The sequence below is a fragment of the Corythoichthys intestinalis genome, chromosome 2, assembly GCF_030265065.1.
Source record: "Corythoichthys intestinalis isolate RoL2023-P3 chromosome 2, ASM3026506v1, whole genome shotgun sequence".
NCBI classification, from domain to species: Eukaryota; Metazoa; Chordata; class Actinopteri; order Syngnathiformes; family Syngnathidae; genus Corythoichthys; species Corythoichthys intestinalis.
In genome coordinates, this window is record NC_080396.1 from 36,681,457 (window position 1) to 36,699,150 (window position 17,694).

General features: G+C 39.7%; 1 protein-coding gene across 7 annotated transcripts in view; it reads left to right on the top strand.

The window, feature by feature from the left end:
* The window catches only part of scn8aa (sodium channel, voltage gated, type VIII, alpha subunit a), a 125,329-nt gene that overhangs the window by 61,982 nt on the left and 45,653 nt on the right, over window positions 1-17,694 (top strand). For 4 of the 7 annotated variants that reach the window (XM_057830081.1, XM_057830077.1, XM_057830083.1 and 1 more), the window contains exons 6-11: window positions 6,125-6,216; window positions 10,552-10,773; window positions 10,991-11,054; window positions 11,205-11,346; window positions 15,705-15,911; window positions 15,984-16,265. In XM_057830081.1, the coding sequence (XP_057686064.1) occupies window positions 6,125-6,216; window positions 10,552-10,773; window positions 10,991-11,054; window positions 11,205-11,346; window positions 15,705-15,911; window positions 15,984-16,265 (1,009 nt within the window). Of the gene's footprint in view, window positions 1-5,808; window positions 5,901-6,124; window positions 6,217-10,551; window positions 10,774-10,990; window positions 11,055-11,204; window positions 11,347-15,704; window positions 15,912-15,983; window positions 16,266-17,694 lie in introns of all 7 variants that reach the window. The other 3 variants (XM_057830078.1, XM_057830082.1, XM_057830080.1) reach the window with 1 other exon arrangement.

The following is a 17,694-nucleotide window of genomic DNA, read 5'->3' on the forward strand; positions in this document are numbered from 1 at the left end:
TAAGTATATAAAACCATTTAAATGCATATTTTATCACTGTCACATTAAAGGAACTATATTAAATCATATAAATAACATACAGTACATAAAATAATGTATAACTATAAATAATACGTACTGCACATTCATTCTCTCACTCTCTCTCATATGATACATGTGTGTAAGTGTACATACATTCGTATATGTAAATAAAGTGTACATTAATATTTATTTAGAGCTGTTTTTCTCTTATAATAAGATGCTTATAACAAGATTAAAAAATCCGCGATGCACTGAGCGTGTGAAAGTTGAGCCGCGAAGTAGCGGGGGAACACTGTATCAAAATGAAGTTGCTGATCCAAATAACCAATCGCTTATAAATGAAAATAATGGAAATTGTCATTGGTGCCCAAACCTTTTCATTCCACTGTGTATGTTCTGCTGCTTCGAAATAGTTGCTACGAGGGTAGCTATGCTATGACTGATATTGAAACGTACCTTGACTTTTAGGTTTGCGATGTCTGTGGCGGTGAGGAAGCTCATCCAAAACAATGTGTTTGCTGGCAAAATAGGGATTTTATTGTAGCTGTGTCACAATTCAGGGGCAAAACCCTGTGAAGTGTCTAGTTGAAGCAAGGGCGTAGGTTTGCATAGGGACAGTAGGGACATACTAACAGTACTAACTTTTCAGGATGCTCAAATTGTTCCCGCCAACTTTTAAGTCACCTTCTTTGCATTATGTAATGAGTCCAGTGATATAGGCCATTTACATTGTTTTCCCATATGTTGTAAGTATAGACTTGACCCTACCATGATTAAGTGAATTACCTTCATTATGTTCAGACTTACATTGACCCCTTTTCACTTGCTGAATGTGCCAGTCCATTTTTCTCCTCAAACACACGTTTGATTGGCTGATGACCTGAGCCCCCCAACACACACACACAATCGCATCCCCGACACAAATACAACATGGCGCCTCTTCCGTCCCCTTCGAAAAAAGAGGAATATGGAATATTAGAATTTTTTTCCGCCAGCAGCAGCCTCTGTCAGTAATGTAAAAAGATGTCAGTGCTGTGGAGGTGGGGAACACGCCACTAATTTTGCTACTGAAAGTCCAACCTGCATCAGAGTTAGCATAACATTGATATGTGTGAATTTCCTGAACTCAAGTAGGAAGCTGCTTTGAGAGAAATGTCCTCCTGTATGTGTTTCCTACTGTTAATGTTAATAAACTATGAGAAATGTAGTGAACTGAGGTTTACCTCCTTCTCTCCAATTTTCATTTTTATTTGTTTTATGTGGTCTTAAAACAGCCCCAAAAAACTTTCTGACAGACAATGTTGAGTGGTCTGAAGACAAATGTTTATTTCTTGCTCCCTGGATAGTTAAGAGATTATTAACAAGTTTGTATTTATGCTGTATGTTAATATAATTTAAGTTATGTCCAAATATTGCTATTTAAATTTGCTAATACAATCAAGACATTTATTCTGGAAGTTTTCAAAATGTTTCTTTATTAGTTTTTGAAAACAAAGGTTTGACTTGAACGGTGTATCACCTTAATCAATACATATGCACTGCAAAAACACACTTCCTTAAAACTAGTTAAATTCCCTTGTTTTCAGTGTAAATCTACTAGAAACAAGTGAAATGATCTGCCAGTGCTTCAAGTAAATTTTACTCACTTAGATTTCTTGAAACTAGTCTTTAAGACTCAAAAGTAGATGGAGAAAATTATTTGACTAGATTTAAGAAAAAATATCGGATCAAGACGTTATAAATTTGCAGCGTGAAAGTTAGTATAAGTCAATACAGATTTATTTTGCGTTGATCATTTAGCCTATCAATTAATTAGATTCATATTTGTGAGAAATGTAGCTCTGACCCCCGTTCACCCAATCTGTTTGGTCTTATTAATGTCCTGTCCTCAGCAAAAGTGTAAATGCAGGTTATGCTGTTATATCGTCCCTATCAATATTGAGACCAAACCTACGCCCTTGAGTTGAAGGGAGTTACATCATAGAATCGTGCCAAGTGCTGTCCCAATTTATTAAAACCAGACACTTCACTCACACACTCCTCTCACACACGCATCGTCAGCCATTTTGTGAAGATTTGGAAGTATACTCCCGACTGCACTTATCTCTCACTTCTTCACGCTAACTTAACCCAGAATACTTTGCGTGCAGCTGCAGCTTAAAGTAATCAATCTCAAATGGCTGCGACACGACGTACAATGATATTCAAATTTCATGCACATTTTCATTGTAGATTGCCACTTACTTGAACATCAATGCCATTAATATTAAACCAAAACCTCTATATTGAATTAGAATCTGGGTCTGTTAATGCTGAGTAATGTGTATCCTTGATGTACTCAAAAAACATCGGGGCTGTGTTTCAATAACAGTTTGAGTCGCCCTCGCTCACTTGCCCTAGGCACTTGCTACGACGTCACACAGAGGCCACTTGGAGGGCGAAGGGAAAATGGGCGGAGGGGGAGTAAAAGACGTAAATGGAACACGCTTGCGCTTGTTCATTCACAGGCCAGACAATCATGGATCAACCACATGTTCTTGTGGTGGCGCTATACTGCCTATTCCAAATTACACAAATTCTACGGAGACTCATGTCAATAAGACTGAGACGTATTCCACGCAATACGTCGGTACCTGGAAATGATCAGAATTATTAGTTTTGTATCAAATTTTATTTGGGCAATTCATTATTTATTTGTTTGTCTTTACCTTATAATTTGTAGACAGATTTGTTGTCTAGATACATTTTACCTACGTTAAGTTTAGCTGACATTAGTTTTAAAGTTTCAGTCCCTCCCAACGCCATTTTATTGACAGACCATTCCTTTCGTTAAAAGCAAAATAGAAAAGGCAAGCGAAATAGAAAAATCATTGACAAAAATTGTCATTGTTTTTCTTTTGTGATTTTTAATGACAAAAGTAAAGGTCAATAACAAAATATACTTTTATATTTGCATTTATCCATTTATTTCGCTTTATATTTATTCATGTATTTTTCATTTTGGCACTCCAGTGATTCCATACATTCTGCCATAATTGCCACAGACAGTCTAATTTTTTTTTTCTTTTTTTTTTTTGAACAACAATGATGGATGTTACAATTCAAATGGCAGGTTGGTATAACATTCAAACAATGTGCTGGCTCCTTACTTCTTTTTTTTCTTCTTTGGTGGTAAATACACAGCAGCCAACTGTGTTTGAGCTCTATTATCACCACCGCATGGACATATTTTCTGTGCACCACTTCAATGCATTGCGGGATATAGGGAGCTCTGAAGTGACCATCGCTGTTGACTTGATCACTAAGCCTTCAAAGGGTCGATCTCACCAAGTTCACTCCAGCTGTACGGAGAAATGGAAGAGCCCATAAGATGGCAGCAAGGATTCCCCCAAGGGCAAGAGCCTAGGGCAAGTTTGCTCTTATTGAACTGTTATTGAAACGCAGCCCAGATTCACACGGTTGAGGTTAATTTATTTTTTTTAATTCTTAAAGACTGTAAATTTTTAAGTAGTAAAACGACGAAAGGGAATGCCAGTGACGCCATCAGGGAATACACTAAGAGGTAGACCGTTCTCTTTGGTAACTGAGGAGGAGAGTCCGAAGTGTTTTAAAATGTGAATGATTAAATTACTGATTTGAAGAAATACTAAAAGAAATTCCAAGTTGCACAAAAAACTACTTAGTTACAAAAACTGGACCCCCTGAGAACTATGGTAGTCAGCGATTCGAGAATGTTTTGGGGGGCTATGCTTACTTTATCTCCACGTTCTGTATGAAGTGGCATCGAAACTTTAAAGGCATGCTACTTAATATGTCCCCATTCAAGAATTAGGTAACAGTTCTCCAGGGTGGAAGAGTCACATTGAAAACGACCTAGCAGAATTCGCCAGGGGAGGTGATGTCAATTGGAGGCATGTCTGGTGGGAGACATTGCTGTAGACTGTGCATTTTATACTTTTGTTGACAGAGACACCCTATTCAGGAACACAGTGGTGCTTTGTCTTTGTTGTTCCGGTATTTCTTTGTATTTGTTGTGGGACAAGAATTGAAACTTAAAACACTTACAGTAAATCATTGCCATTAATCTGGTCCAGTGCGTCAAAAAAAACACTAATACAAAATTGATGATGAGACTAAACATGTGCCGGTATGAGATTTTGACAGTATGATAACCTTAAGCAAATATGCCACGGTTACACGGTATCACGGTATTGCATTTATAGCTCCAAAATGTGTTATTTTCAGATGTATGGCTTAAAAAAATATAATAAGAATTTTTTTTTTTCCATTGAACACGATTTATTATTTTTTTCACAACATATTTGCAAATTAGAACATCGACATGAATATAATGTTAAAGTAAATAAATAAAATAACAACATATAGACTAAACCCACTGCCACAGCTCAAGTTGCTCAACATTAGAACAAGAAAAAAAAAACAACAACTAGACTTAAACAATATATGATCAAATTTATTTTATGTAAAAACATACCACTACTACTACTAATATTAATTAGTTGAATATAAATGGAGAGCCAGAGCCAGAGCGCGTGTGTATAACTCGTATCATTATTTACACATTATACACACTCACACCCCTACCCTCTCTCAACATAGAAAGTCGCCTGAGAGAAAAAAACACCACACCACAAACACCACAAAATTTTATTTTGCACAGATGTTTACAATGGCGGAAGACTTTACAAAAGTAGGGTAATGTTAGAGGGGAAAGTAGTTAGCCGTCCTGGCATGCTAACTAGCCACGTTATCTGCCTCATTAACAAGCTTATGTTATAGTAATTTTTTTCCCCGGTGCTTGACACACTAAAAACGCTGGAGTGAACTCTCGTAGCTGGTGGGAAACGTTCATGACAGCGTTTACTAACCTTAAATTTTGTGTAAAGTGATGGAGGATGGTCACGTAAATGATAAATCATGCTGGAGGTCCTGCTGTCCTTCCTCCTCTAGGCTGCGGCCATCTTTTTTTCTTTTCAGTAGCCGAAGTACTCCCATACTAGCGACTTCGTCTTTTTTGAGGGGGGAAAAAGCTCAGGTTTATTGTCACCGAGAAGACACAGGACAGAGCAACAACCAGAGCGGGAGGGGTGAGCACTGCCGCTCCAAGCTTCGTATTTCTCTCTGCATTTTTGAGACATAAAAAATAGCTAATACCTTTAGGACGGTATGACAGAAAATTTTAGTGGTTTTGAAACCATTACGTTTTCATACCACGGTAAACCTTGAAACTGGTAACCGGCACATGCCTAGGTGAGACACAGAAGACCTAATCTAAAAAGGTGAAACAATACTCCTGGGCTTTCGCAGAGGGTAAAGGCTCGTGAATATTGTTGTAAGATCTGCCTGCATGTTTCTCTAAAAGGTTTATAATTACCACGACATCAACGCTAGTTCCATCAGATTGTCTATGGCATTTAGTTTTAAATGCTTTAAAACCATAATTTCTTAGTTTTGTTGTTGTTGTTTTGTTTTGTTTTTAATAACTATGTTTGTTACAATAATTTTTCATTGCAAAACTACTGCTTCTTGTGAAATTAGCTGCCTCCATAGCTAGTGGTCAAACTTTAATTAAAAAAATTTTTTTTTTTGCTTGTAACTTGAGATTAAAAACCCCAACCAAGGGAATTCCCTGAAACACTTGTTAATAAAGTCAGTCGCAAGTAGTACTACCATTGTATTGCTATCAACCCTATCACATGTACACTTTCCCTGTGCTCATGTGTACACAAAATAACCAGCTGTTGTAACTGTGGTTTGATCCTGCAGGTATATAACAGAGTTTGTAAACCTAGGCAATGTCTCAGCTCTGCGCACGTTCAGGGTGTTGAGGGCATTGAAAACTATTTCTGTCATTCCAGGTAAGACTGGATTGGGCAGGGTGGTGGCTGGGGGGTTCATGGGCGGGGTCGGTGTTAGTTGTGTGTGTCCTCCTTTCTTTCTTTACCTTCCACCCTTCTCCTCCTCCGTGGACAGGCTCTGTGAGTGGCGTCGTTCTTCCTCCTGGTGCGCTAGTGTTGTGCTCTTGCCGTGTTTGGTTTTGGTCATCGTGTGTGTTCTGTGTGTGATCCTTCCCCTGTTCCAGATATATAACAGAGTTTGTGGACCTGGGCAATGTATCTGCGCTGAGAACATTCAGAGTTCTCCGAGCGTTGAAAACTATCTCTGTCATTCCAGGTGAGACTCCGTTTAAACACTAAGGCTGATTCCCCCACCCTTCCTTTTCTACTCACTATGATTACGATTATGATTTTCAAGCAGCAGCAATATAATTGGAGACAGCCATTTTTTTTGGTTCTTTTTATCCTCCAAAATTATCAAAAATGGTACTAATACATTTTTGATAGGCTTTGCAGTCTCCTCTAGGGCCCTCCAGTGTGTCTGTACTCTTCTGCCCCAGTAACGCTCATTTTGAGGCTGGTTTCCATGGCAGCTGAGGCTTAACGCCCTCTAATACCTGCATCCCTACCCAACCCAATAGGTAGATGCCTTTTCTCCAACTAATAAAATTGTTGGTGTGTGTCAATCTCATTTCCAACAATCAGTTAGTTTTTCATGATTAACGCTGTCATTAAAATTGAACAAAAAAAGAAACAAAATATAGAGCAAGTGAAATAAAACGGCCAGTAGTGAACTATGAAGAGGATCATCGTCGCTCCTCACATGCTTCAAGGTTATTAATGTATGAAGACTGCCAAGCCTAGTTTGTCAACATATCTCTTATGCTGCATGATGCTTCTCAGTCACTTGCTTTTCTAATCTTAACCTACCAAGAGCTTGGCTGACAAATGGCATTGACAGTTTGATTTGTCCTCCTTTTTGTTTGGTTTTTAGTTTGATTATTGCTCCCCTCTTCTTTTAGAACCCAGACCAAAAACATCCGAAAAAATGACTGAGTGACATTAGTGAGTGACACTGAGCCAAATTTCTCATTTCAGTGGCTTTTCTTCTTGTCTTCAATTCATACAGTGGGTCGGGAAAACCAAGGAGAGGGGCACATGTGGCCCCAGAAAACAGACTTTGTTTTTGTCATAATAAAATAAAGTGTCATTCAATATCCAGTACAGTGGATGGCAGCAATGCTGTCATTGTCAGGGTATACATCGAGTATTTGCAACTCTCAGCACACACAACAGCACAGCACAGACAGGAAGATATGAATTGGATTGAACATACCCTAAAGCGACAACATGAAAAAAACAAACAAACAGGGATGAATAAATTGCAGAGAGAAATGGAGAAAATGAACAAAGACAAGTGTCCCAAAAGTTTAAAGCAGGAAATGAAGCATAGCATTTGGCTTCACTGTGACTATGTCGGGAGACCAGGAACGACTGGTGAGATAATCCAGTGGGAGAAAGCGGTAATTTTTCTAGACCTCAAAGCAATGAGATGCGTACACTGTTTTAATCTTTATACAATACAATCTTTAAATCAATGTGCCAATACATCTGCTATTGCAGTCCATTCTGGGACCTGGAAAAATCTGTAAGATGTACAGTACATGCATACATTATATTATTACAACACAGAATACATATTAGATTAGTATTGTACCCCCCCCCCCCCCCAAAAAAAATAGCATTACTCTAGTCTGCTCCTCTTGAATAGAAGATACAGGAAGTTACCATTAAATTGTACAGTGGTACCTCGACATACGATCGCTTCGACACACGATGTAAAATTTGACTCGCTATTTGTGTCTACATCCGACAACATGCTCGCAATATGACAATTTTTGATAGCGCCACAGTTTCTTTGTTCTTCCCGCAAGAAGTACGCACAGCGGATTTTCTTGTGAGAGAAATCAACAAGTGAAGTGAAAGTAAAAAGTCCTCCCTCACTCTGACACGTCAGCCACGCTTTGCGTTCAGATATAGTACGCAAAAATACATCTGTCACATAAGAACCAGATTCGTTACATTATTACAGGTATCATTATTATAATACTATTATTATATTATTATTCCGATTTTTTTTCATATTTTATATGTTTTGCTGTATGTAATTCCTATTTGTAATTGTACCAGCAGTATTTATTAAGGATTTAATGTAGGTTTTGGGCTGTGGAATGAATTAATGGAATTATAATCATAGGCGGAGTTTGACTTTTGCGGCAGGGGAGGCACAACATGTTGATGACCCCGAAACGCAGTGTCAGCAATAAAATTAACTTACAAGAATATTTAGAACAATAAGTTGACGCTGAGCGTTTTGTTTCCCATCATTCTTGAGGGGAATTCTAATTCAGGCTGCTTAGGACAGCTGTACTTTTCGCCAAGATCGTCATCCATTGAATATGGTACACCCGCTGGTGTCGTGCCAATGTACTTACCCCAGTCAAAAATTGTATCCCTTGGGTGGAGCCATATGGAGGTAGATTGCGTCTTTATTATTCAACCCCAAAAAAGTTGCTTCAATCAAAAAAAAAAAAAAAAATGTGTTTGAATGCAAAAATAAATTTGACACACACAAAAAAAAAAAATGATGTGAAGGCTATTATTATAGTTAATAATCACATGATTTGGTCGAAAAATAATTTTAACCCATTATAAAAACATATATTTTTTGTCCATTTCATTCATTTTTATTGCAGTTTTATTGCTTAATAACTTTTATATACTGTATATATAGGAATGTCAATTACATGCAATGACAATTTTCGGCCACCGGGGGGGCTGGCCCCCCCTTAAAATCTGTTTAAGATTATAATGTATTCTTATTGTAAAATCCTGCTCAGTATACGACCATTTGACTTACAAACAAGGTCTTGGAACGAATTGACTTCGTATGTAGAGGTACCACTGTATTTATCTAGCAATTCTAAAAGGGTTCCCAGTTGCTTCAAGAGTAGCCTACCCCAACTCCAAACTTTCACTCTCTACTTGTAAGAGAACATTCTCAGTCACATTCTATATTTCGGACTCTAATTTATTCTACAAGAAAGATTGTCTAATGGAAAAACAAGTGTTTGGTTTATCACAAGATTATTCAAAGTCCAACTGAAAGTCTGTCAGAAAACAGGAAATATGTAAGAGGTGACTATAGCGCTAAGACATGAAAAGGGAGTGAGCCTGCTTCCATATTTGATTCCTTCCTGCTGGGTCGGTGTGAACGCTACCTGCAGAGGATGCCAAGGTAATGTGACTTTGTCGTCAGTGTGGATGAGATGGATTACCGGGTGGCACTATGTTGACATCATAACGCCCCACATCGGGCAGTTAAATGAAGCAGCCACACACCATGGTGCTGGCATTGACTTGCCACCTGTTCAGCCTTGGAGTTTAAATGACCTGCATGTGGTTTCTGCCCCCTTCCCACCCAACCCTGCCTGTGCCTCCTTCTCATGGCCCTATGTTGTGCTGCCGTGCTTTCCTCTCACTTTTCTGCAGTCTTCCCCCTCTCTTTCACACCATGCATGATTGGCAATGAAATTCAAACGACTCACCAATGTTCAGCTATTTTGAAGAGTGGGAAGACTCTTTGATATTTCTTGTTTGTTATTGGTTCGACCGTTGTCATTTTGGTTAAATATGTACTTTACTGCATACATGTAACTCTAATAATGACGATAATAATTGTGCGTTCAAATAATTGCTTTTACAATGGGTCAGATTAGTGATTTTAAATTTTTTTTTTTTTTTTTTAAATTACAATGAGTCAGGGTGTGTCCCCTCCTTTTCTATCCATTACCACAATGTATACAACCACAAAGGGATTACTGTAATGTCACTGCAAAATGAAACGACCCTTCCCAAAAGTAAACGTCTGTATGTTAATGTTACTGAAGATTTCAAGTGCTACTTGCTTTAATAAGTGAAACAAAATATAATTTCTTTTATCTGAATTAGCATAGATTGGACAGGCGTATTAATTAACAATTTCATGATGATACATTACCAAATCAATTCTTTGGACAAAACGATGTTGACCGATTTGATTGAAGAGCTCTTGATCGATTAAAAAAATTATGTACAAATTTAACACGAAAGCAATGAAAAATACATTTTGATGTTTTTGACAATGATATTGCTGAAACATTTCAGGCATTTCAATGAAAACCATTCTTATAACAATACACCAAATCTAAAAGGTGACGATAATGATTGATGTTTTACATTTTGATCAATTTTTCTTCGATTGCGCTTAATTGACATATCTGCATTATTTAGAGTATTTTTGTGTATTTATGTAAAGTAATGCTTTTTATGCTGGAAGTGCCTTCATCACTTAGTTGCGTTACTTTTTCTTGCTCTTGCAATAACACAATTGGATGCTGTTCCCTGTATTTAAATATTTAGTACTTTAAGTGTACAGGTTCTAGAGAAAACTTGTGTACTTCTTAATTGACATGCCATACAGATGGCATGACATGTCGTCAATGTTTTTCTTGCAATTTTTTTGCAAGCGTCGCTACAATTCCTATCCTTAGAAGTAGAGTCCAAATGTTCATTCTCGCTAAAAGGGTCTCTCCGGCGTCATCACTTTGTTTGCGTGGCTCCTCCTCTTCAGGCCTGAAGACCATCGTGGGTGCCCTCATCCAGTCTGTCAAGAAGCTTTCCGATGTGATGATCCTGACCGTCTTCTGCCTCAGTGTCTTTGCACTAATTGGTCTGCAGCTCTTCATGGGCAACTTACGCCACAAGTGTGTGATCTGGCCGATCAACACAAACGAGAGCTACCTGCTCAACGGAAGCCGGGGCTTTGACTGGGACGAGTATATCACAAACAGGAGTAAGTGGGAGAGATGGGCTGGGCTTGTAAGTGAGCTGGCATGGCGGGCTCAGAGTATGAGTCAGCCAATATGCTGCCGCAAGAAAACAGTATGTGATTTTGGCACTGCCAAGACAAAAAGAATTGATATGAAATGAGCGGAATTGAAATTGCACCATCGGCCTGAACAAAGCAAATTGCAATGTGACTGTTTTTTGTTGTTGTTGTTGTTATTTAGCCAATTTCTACATACTGCCTGGCCAGATTGATGCCCTACTTTGTGGGAACAGCTCAGACTCAGGGTGAGTATTTGCCCTTGCTCTTGCTCAGTGTACCTGCAATGTGCTGATATTGTAAACACAGCAGTACCTTTGAGGGCCAAAAGTATTAATTGTGTTGACACCAATGTGTTTACTGGGTAAATTTCAATCTTTACTCCCTACCTCCTTCAGCCGTTGCCCAGAGGGATACACGTGCATGAAAGCTGGAAGGAATCCAAACTACGGTTACACCAGCTTCGACAGCTTCGGATGGGCCTTTCTTGCTCTCTTCCGACTCATGACACAGGACTTCTGGGAAAACCTCTACATGCTGGTAAAATTGACCCCTATGACAAAGGCTCTTCCACACTAGGCGCACTAGTTGTCTCATGCATCAGTTCTGTTTATTGGACAATTACAAATTTTCCCTCATTGTCTTAGAAGATCTTGTTATGTTGTTGGGTCATTCTTTGCTAGTGGTGATATTTCAGTGGACAAACTATCATTGTAAAAGTTACACATATGGCTTGAAAGTCATGGGAAATATACAGTATCTCAATTGATTTGCGTCGCAGTGTTGCCACAGATTACTTGAAAAAGTAACTTAATTACTGATTACACCTAAAAAAAGTAATCTAGTGACTTTACTGATTACATTTTAATCAAAGTAACTAAGCTACTTTAAAAGTAATTTATTGGTTACTTTTTAGCAATATGTCTCCCTTTGCCACCTCAACATAAGAATGACAAAAGAAAAATGTCATCGCATGTAACTGACTTTCCGATAATTGAATTTAAAGGGGAAGATTAGAAATTTTCACAAAAGGCTTAATCATCCAGTTAGCGGAGGTTTAATTTGTTGATGGAGTTGATTTCAACCACCATTGACTCGCGTTGCCGGAGCCCTGAAACTGACAAACTGCATGGAATTTGTTGAAATCAACTCCATCGACTAATTAAACCCTGCTAAATCGAAGATTAAAGAGCATATGACACCAGAAAAAAAGTCTTAAATGGCATTATTATGTGAATTAGAATCATATTTTGAGACGATTCGACTATATACAACAATTTAGCAAAGCGCAGATGACGAGAAATTAGTCTTTTAATCTGCCGGTTAGCCACGCCTACCATTATAGGGCTTTAGGGTCCCCAACAGGTGGATGACGTCAGCGGTAGACTGGGCTCATCGGTTTTACTATTCAGCCCATTGAGGGGGAATTGTTCAGAACGAGGAAAACGCGACGAAGAGAGCCGCAAAATGTCATTGTTTCAGTCTCTCTACTCCAATATTTTTACAGGATATTCTTTTTATGCAAGTATTTTTCCCCAATAGCTATATAAATGGCTTGAGAAGGACCAGTCAGCCCGTCGAGGGGGAACTATTCACAATGAGGAAAACGCGACGAAGAGAGCGGCAAAATGTCATTGTTTCTGTCTCTTTACTTCCATATTTTTACAGGATATTCTTTTTATCCAAGTATTTTCCCCAATTGCTAAATAAATGGCATGGTCAAGACAAATAACAATCTTGTGCTAAATGGAATATGAAATAATAAAAATCCATTTATTCAAGACGACATGGCAAAATTACTACATAATGGTCAAAACTGTCGACTTCACCTTTACTGTTGCACCTCCCGAACGATATTTTATGACACCTAAATCGGACATATGTCATTTCCCTTCCCCGGCTTCGGAGAATGTAAACAAACCAGAAGGAGTGACAGCTAGCCGACATGCTAACCCGAACCGAGTGATGTTTCAAAGTCTTCAAAGCGGAAAATCACACAAAGCTATCCTGGATTATTTGACATGACGACCCGGTTGTCGAATGTCTTAGCGGATCGGCAAACCGCCCGGCGGAGAGCAATTTACAGTTCGTTGCCCGGAGGAGGGTGGCTGGAGCTAACGCAGCTAACGTGCTGCTGCTAATGCATTAGGAGAGCTTTTTACATGCCTATCAATGATCAAACGTAAGTAGTCCTTCATGTAAAGGAAGTTTGTAGTGTTTACTTTGTAATCGCTGTATTCGTATTTGACATAATACAAAACAAGATGTTTACTCACTTCCTCGTAAGTCCAATGGTCCCACAGTAAATATCCACGGTGAATGGGAACCTTTTGAAACTCCAAAAAGGCACATACGCCTCTCCCTCATACAGAATGATTTTTCTGCAGCCGTTTGGCTGGCGTGATGCGAAAAATAAACGTATTAATCTGCAAAATCAGCTGAATCCTTCGTCCTCATACACAACAGTACACTGTAGCGTGAAGAGGACGTCTTCTACCGTACACGTCACAGCGCCCTCCTCCTCAATGCAAGACCGAAGCCGGAAGTCACTCATTTTCCTGGCGCGGGATTAAAAAAACTAAATAAATATAGCGATCGCTTCCACACACATCCAAGCGGTCCATATCATTCAGGAGCATAAAATACCGCGTGTATTATGAAATAAACATGCTTTTTCGTGTCACAGGCACTTTAAGCCTAATGTCAAAAATCCTGAATTTCGGGTTAGGATTTAGAGGGTAGGATTAACAGTATATCAGTGACAATGTAAAACAATGCAAATTGACTGCACATTAATCAGCAACACACAAATGAATTGCACAGTGCAATAAACACAAAAGTGGGGGCAGGCGCGGATGTGCACGCACAACCCGGGAGTACGCTGTTTATACACGGTCAATTTGGCCACAAAACCTGGTGGAACTAAACACTTTACACTTAATCAGACTTACAACACATCCCAAACATGCTAAACAAACACGTCACCTCACGGCATAAATTTGCAACACGAATATGATGTAAACAATGGACTTCGCGAGGACGAGCGGGAGCGACGACTACCCGCCGTTGCAACAGCAAAGGTATGAAACGGTCGTGCATGTAGCGGCTCCAATCTATCGCTGGAACCCTCCAGAATGAAGGAAAATAACTCATGTGCATTCATGGACGCACACAGATCAACATTCACTCGCACGTCTCAACAAATGGCTGCACTTGGCTCAAATGTGCAACCGTGCTGTCAAATGCCTTTTTCAGTCCCAAAACACTCAGCCTGTGTGACTCGAGATCAAAACAGGAAGTAAATATGAAAGGTTGCCATGGAAACAAACACGTAGCGGTAACCTTTTTAACATTTTCTATTCAAAATGCTCTTCGTACATGACTACATTATTCTTCATTCTTCATACATTATGAGGCAATAAAAAACTAGTAACGCACAGACACTAAGGAAACTAACTTTAATCAGATTCCGGTTTGGAAAAATGAACGCGTTAGATTACTCGTTACTGAAAGAAAGTAATCAGATTACAGTAACGTGTTACTTAGTTATGCGTTAGTGACAACACTGGTCGTAGGTGGGGTGTTTCGCATGGAGGTTGGGTGTGGACTGGGGCGGGGAGCAGTTGTGGAGCTCCTCCACCCTACTCTCGTGAGCCGGTCGGGGTGGGGAACGGCCCTGGGTCCTTGGGCACAGATGGTATCCCATCAACTGGTAGCTCCACCGGGCAGGTAGTCTGGGTCATCCCGCTCGAGGCTGGCTGGCGTACTTACTCTTAATATGGATTCCATACTGCACATAAATAACACTGTTTTTGCACTTAACCTGTCCTGTTATACCATAATCTCTCCTGTTAGCATTAAAATTGTTCCAGCATTAAAATGCATTCTAATCTATCATTCTGCACGTCCAAGCTGCTGAACAGGACAGGTAAAAAAAAAAAGATTGTATTTGACAGGGAAAGCCCAAATTTGAGGGTTACTTTACTCAGTGTGTATTCTGCAAGAAGGATTGTAAGCAACAAGGAGAAGTAACTCATTGAGCATTGTCAAAAGTAAAGGGACAGTGGCCCTTTTTTGCAACGCGGACAAAAGTAACAGGACATGACAACGTAGCCTGGTCCACCAGACTCACCGCTGTTCCAGCTATTGAGTCTGGCCACCATTCAGCGGATACAATTTCCAGGGCGGAGCAAGCCACAGCAAACAGACAGTGGAGTGGACCAATCAGCGACGGGCGGACGTGACGTTAGTAAAGCGACGAGGGCAGGACGAGGGACTTACGCTCGGAAGTAAACATACGACGAGAGTGGAGTTTATTCAACATGGCTAGCGCGAGTCAGACTGTTGTCAATGACTTGTGTCGATGTGTTTTTGGTAATTTAAAATTGATTTTACCGTGGATTGGAACATATTCTCGGCTCTCCTGTTCGCCATCTGTGTTGTTGTGGACACGACTTCCGACGCGGAAGAGTGACGTTACTCGTTAAGAACACGTCACGCAAATAAACGAATCTGATTGGATGGTTGATTTTGTCTGTACTCGAGAGGCCGTTAATGGGCTGGGTCCCAGACTATTCTCACAGTGTTTGAAAAATACAGGGAGAACAGTCTGGCCGTGCCAGGCAAATGACAACACACCTATTTGTGACATGAAACATTATAAAGTGGGCTATGTTAACATTTTAACCATTTTTTACGACTTGAGAGACTGTGTGTGCTTAATTCACTTCTAACTCAACTTCCCATGTGAATTTAATATCTCAGTTGAGTCAGTGACTCCTCTTAAGATGTTGGAGTCCAGGGAATTTTAAAAACAACAATAGCCATTGAACTATTGCACTGAATCTGAAGTGTCCCCAGTAACAGAGTTTATCATTTAAACGTATCTCTCCTTACAGACCCTGAGGGCAGCAGGAAAGACCTACATGATCTTCTTTGTGTTGGTGATTTTTGTGGGTTCGTTCTACTTGGTCAACCTGATCCTCGCTGTGGTAGCCATGGCATATGAGGAGCAGAACCAAGCAACCATGGAAGAGGCTGCGCAGAAGGAAGAGGAGTTTAAGGCCATGCTGGAGCAGCTCAAGAAAAACCAAGAAGAAGCTCAGGTCAGTATTTTTTAGGGTAAAGTCATCATTCTATTACTGGTAAAGCCTATTAATGCTTTTGCTTATCGTTAGACTGCTGCCATGGCAACTTCAGCCGGAACAGTATCAGAGGATGCAGTTGAGGATGATGGAGGAGGGAGACTGTCATGCAGTTCTTCTGAAATGTCCAAGCTCAGCTCCAAAAGTGCCAAAGAGCGACGCAACCGGAAGAAAAAGTGGCGTCAGAAAGAGCAAGAGAAGGAGAAAGGCGACAGTGAGAAATTTGTCAAGTCCGAGTCAGACGACGGCAGCAAGAGGAGTCGCTTCCGCTTTCCTGATAACCGCCTGGGAAGAAAATCTTCCATTATGAACCAGGTGATGAGCAAACCTTTGATGTCTGTCTGTTTGATGTCTGCACTATCAAGTTCGATCACAGTTTGCTCCGCGGTACTAGTGTCAGTTCTATTTTGGTCAACATTTTCTCATTCCATATAGGTTAGCTTGTCAGAGCCATTAAACCTTTTAAAGCTAAATTTCAACAGTTGTAGAACTAACGTAATTTACGGACTATAAGACGTTACTTTTTTCCTTCACTTTAAACCCTGTGCCTGAGGTTTGTAGTCTACTGCATTTTATTTATGGATTTTTACACGTTAATGAGTTTTTGTCATGAGCCATATACAGTGTGGACATAGGGATTTTCTTGCAAATTTAAAAAAAAAACATTTAACACTCTTTAGGCTTTAATGGTGAAGGTTAGAAACATTATTTTTCTGTCACACAAATATGAAGTGTAGCAGTCTCTTTGCTGAGTCATTTTTTCACATTGCTTGATCCCACTTATTACGTCGTTAACCTAAGACAACATTCATGGAATACTGACAGTTATTAACCGCCAACCAAAATAAAAGGGCTAACAATGCCAAGCATGCATGGAGCAACACATGTGTCTTCAACTGCCACGACAACTTGACAATTCTGCTTTGAGTACGAGTGCGCTGATGTCCCGTTCAATTTTGCTGACAGTCTTCCTGTTTTACCATTCATTGTCATTTCAGATAAAAATGCTTTAAACTTTACTCAATAGAATAAAACCTTGTTCAGTTGTATGTCCTGATGATTTTGACCTAAAAGTTTGTGTATGCAAGACTACAACACCAGTATTCTGCGCAACCACTGAATGTATTGAAATTTTATTCTACAGACACTGGACATAAATGACCCACGATCAATTGTATGACGTATTCTCAAACTTTCTGTGTTTTTTTTCATCGCTGTCAGCCGAGCTTGGACGACAGCTGCATACAGAAAAACATACAGCGGCCAGATGTGAAGACGTGCCCACGTCCGGGCTCTGAATAATTCAAAATAAAGACATGAATGTTTCAGAGGGAGTGATTCTGCAGCTTTGCAAAGTAGGCGTTCATATTGTTACATAGTGTGGGCTTCCTAAAACAACAGAATAAGACTTATGTAATGTAGCGTACTTGCCTGCAATTGCTGTTCACTTTACATTCAGGCAATCCATTGCCAAAACATTATACTGTACTTGCGTTTGTCGAGGTTTTCTAAAAGCTGGATCGATATCGGCAGTGGCCCAGGTTGACTTAGTCCTGACTCATGTGGCTTGCCTATTTTGGCCTCATGGTTTTCAGCATGACCTTAGCAAATCACATGACTTGTGCTCTTTGGGAGAACACTGGTTCCATTAAAAGTCAGACCCCTTTGACACCATCCATTCTTTCATCAAACCTTTCTTCCATTTTCTTGTGTGCATGGTTATTGGACCTGGAGATTAGGGACG